General features: G+C 37.9%; 1 protein-coding gene across 1 annotated transcript in view; it reads right to left on the reverse strand.

Moving 5' to 3' along the window:
* Window positions 1-1,798: 1,798 nt before the first annotated feature.
* The window catches only part of LOC105550466 (arf-GAP with GTPase, ANK repeat and PH domain-containing protein 5-like), a 20,256-nt gene continuing 18,438 nt past the window's right edge, over window positions 1,799-3,616 (reverse strand). The window contains exon 5 of the mRNA XM_011995380.1: window positions 1,799-1,834. Within this exon, the coding sequence (XP_011850770.1) occupies window positions 1,811-1,834 (24 nt within the window). The 3' untranslated portion in view covers window positions 1,799-1,810. The remainder of the gene's footprint in view (window positions 1,835-3,616) is intronic.

Here is a 3,616-nt window from a genome sequence, read left to right on the forward strand (position 1 = left end):
CAGAGACACAACAAAAAAAGAGAATTTTAGACCAATATCGTTGATGAACATCGATGTAAAAATCCTCAATAAAATACTGGCAAACCGAATCCAGTAGCACATCAAAAAGCTTACCCACCATGATCAAGTGGGCTTCATCCCTGGGATACAAGGCTGGTTCAACATATGGCAATTAATAAACATAATCCAGCATATAAACAGAACCAAAGGAAAAAAACACATGATTATCTCAATAGATGCAGAAAAGGCCTTTGACAAAATTCAAAAGCCCTTCATGCTAAAAACTCCCAATAAATTCGGTATTGATGGAACATATCTCAAAATAATAAGAGCTATTTATGACAAACCCACAGCCAATATCATACTGAATGGGCAAAAACTGGAAGCATTCCCTTTGAAACTGGCACAAGACAGGGATGCCCTCTCTCACCACTCCTATTCAACATAGTGTTGGAAGTTCTGGCTAGGGCAATAAGGCAAGAGAAATAAAGTATTCAGTTAGGAAAAGAAGAAGTCATATTGTCCCTCTTTGCAGATGACATGATTGTATATTTAGAAAACCCCATCATCTCAGCCCAAAATCTCCTTAAGCTGATAAACACCTTCAGTAAAGTCTCAGGATAAAAAATCAATGTGCAAAAATCACAAGCATTCTTATACACCAGTAATAGAGAGTCAAATCATGAACTCCCATTCACAATAGCTTCAAAGAGAATAAAATACCTAGGAACCAAATTTACAAGGGATGTAAAGGACCTCTTCAAGGAGAACTACAAACCACTGCTCAGTGAAATAAAAGAGGACACAAACAAATGAAAGAACACACCTTGTTCATGGATAGAAAGAATCAATATCGTGAAAATGGCCATACTGTCCAAGGTAATTTATAGATTCAATGCCATCCCCATTAAGCTACCAATGTGTTTCTTCCCAGAATTGGAAAAAACTGCTTTAAAGTTTGCATGGAACCAAAGAAGACCCCACATTGCCAAGACAATCCTAAGCCAAAAGAACAAACCTGGAGGCATCACGCTACCTGACTTCAAACTATACTACAAGGCCTGTCTCTTATACACATCTAGATGTGTATAAGAGACAGGGTAGCCAGGATGGTCTCGATTTCCTGACCTTGCGATCCGCCCGCGTCGGCCTCCCAAAGTGCTGGGATTACAGGCCTGAGCCACCCCGCCCGGTCTCTTATTGCTTCTTTAGAACAAATTGCAAAGAAAGATCTAGAGAATCCAGTTGTCTCCTATGAAGGTCAACATGAAACTTTAAATAATATAAATACATGACACACTTTTTACTCCACTTTTTGTTGTAGAAAAGTTACTTTTTCGATGAAAAATTTCTAACAATATTGTTCTCTAGGAATATTTTCTGTTGTCACAACCTGGGCCATGGGTTAATACTGACATCTAGTCGGTAGCGGCCATGAATGTTACTAAACTCTCTGCAATGCACAGGACAGTCCTCACAACAAAGCGTTATCTAGCTCATAATATCAACAGTGGTAAGACTGTGAAATCTAAACTAAAAATAGATTTTGAAAAAAAAAAACTCTGTTATATTTCTACCACAATAAATATCAATATAATCAATATAAACACTCTTGGAGATTCTCAATCATTTAAGAATTAAAAGAGTCTTAAGGAACAAAGAAAACACAAATAATTTGCTTCGATATTTTAGCAGGCACAATACAGCTTATGACGTCTAGAGCTGTGACCTAACACTGAGCTTGGTATCTTGCAAAGTAATTAGCTAGAATAACAAGACAGGTTTCTAAAAAGCTCACCTTTGCGTGATATCATGATGTATCTCCAAGGTCACTCTGTGGAAGGAAAAACAATTCATAACAATAGATGTTATCATTTGTTAGGCCTGAAGACACTTTTTAAAACGGGGGCAGAGGAAACTCTCCTAGCGGCCCTGAAATTCAAATTTTCTAGTTCAGAACAGCACCATGAGGGCACTTTGTTTCATTTCTTGGTTTTTTGCAAAAATATGAGAACAAAAATGCGAGGCAATATGCTGTTAGAAGACACATTTCTGTTGACGATTATAATATATAAATAATAACAGATTTCCCTGTTATATGCTCTTCTACCTGCAAAGCCTTTCGTCCCATGTGATTTATTTTATGTAGTTATTTATTTTTGACTTAGAGTCTCGCTCTGTTGCTCAGATTGGAGTGCAGTGGTGCGATCTTGGCTCACCACAACCTCCATCTCCCAGGTTCAAGCATGCCTCAGCCTCCCAAGTAGCTGGGATTACACATTTGCACCACTATGCCTAGGTAATTTTTTTTTTTTTGAAATAGAGTTTTGCTCTTGTTGCCCAGGCTGGAGTGCAATGGTGCTGATCTGGGCTCACCACAACCTCTTCCTCCCAGGTTCAAGCAATTCTCCTGCCTCAGCTTCCCGAGTATTTGGGATTACAGCCATGTGCAACCACGTCCAGCTAATTTTGTAGAATGAGGCTCAGAACAACTGGGGGAAGGAAAAATCTCAATTTTAGTAATAGGTCTACACAATATTAGCACTTGTTAAAACGCCTGAAACATTAGCATGTAAGATGGATATGTCTATAGTGCTTCAAGTAGTTTTCATCTCTGAAATAATTTCACAATCACGGAATTTAAAGTTACATGCTAGAAAGGACCAATGACCTTACATGACATTTAATTCAACACTCATTTTACAGATCAGGGAAACAAACCTTAAAACTGACTTGCCCAAGGTCCCACCAAATAGGAGCAGTTTCTCGTCCTAAACTCAAATGAAGCCGTGGCTCTCAAACTTTGCTGCAAGTTAAAATCACCTGAGATGCTTTAATAACTGACTCATCTTCAACATGAGACATTTTAATGTAATTAGTGTTGGATATGACTTTGGTCATCCAGGTCGTTGGTAAAAGTTTCCCAGGTGATTTCAATGTGTAGCAAAGTTTGGAATGATTGAGCTGGGGTGAAAATCCCAGAATCTTCTGGGATGCCTTTCTTCACATAAAGATGCCTCACATCCATCCCATTTTCCTAAAAGGCTTCTCAGTGCCTAGAGAGAGAGTGAAAGTGGAGATGGGAAGATACATGTGTTTGCAGACATGTATTTTGAAAAAAAAAAAAAACCTTGCATAAGTGATCTCAGTGAGTTCCACCTATCCCACTGACAACACTGCACTACTGACTCATCATAAACACTTTTCAAAAGTTTTTCTTGAAGCCAATTTGCCCTATTAATTTGCTCAATAAACCTTTATTTCACCAATAGTTAATATACCAAATGATTATTTCTCAAACTTGCTGACGGCAAATTAAAACTGACTTTACTTTCAAAAGTAGACTTCTACAAAGTAGAATAATGAGAAAAAAAGCATGAAATTTGTTTGAGCAAGATTAATCTTCAAAGCTACTTTTGAATTGTATGCTAACACATGAAAATCTTTTGAACTCAAAAGAAGCCAGGGACTCTAGGTAAAGCAGTTTTTGTGTATGTGTGCTCAAAGATTTAAGAGACTCGGCTGACTACAGACATTTAGTGATTACTCAATAGGTCCCAAAGCTCAGGACTTTATGGATAGAGTTTGAGTCCAGTTTTTGCGGAAACACAATTTC

Source organism: Mandrillus leucophaeus, unplaced genomic scaffold (genome assembly GCF_000951045.1).
Source record: "Mandrillus leucophaeus isolate KB7577 unplaced genomic scaffold, Mleu.le_1.0 Scaffold488, whole genome shotgun sequence".
Taxonomy (NCBI): Eukaryota; Metazoa; Chordata; class Mammalia; order Primates; family Cercopithecidae; genus Mandrillus; species Mandrillus leucophaeus.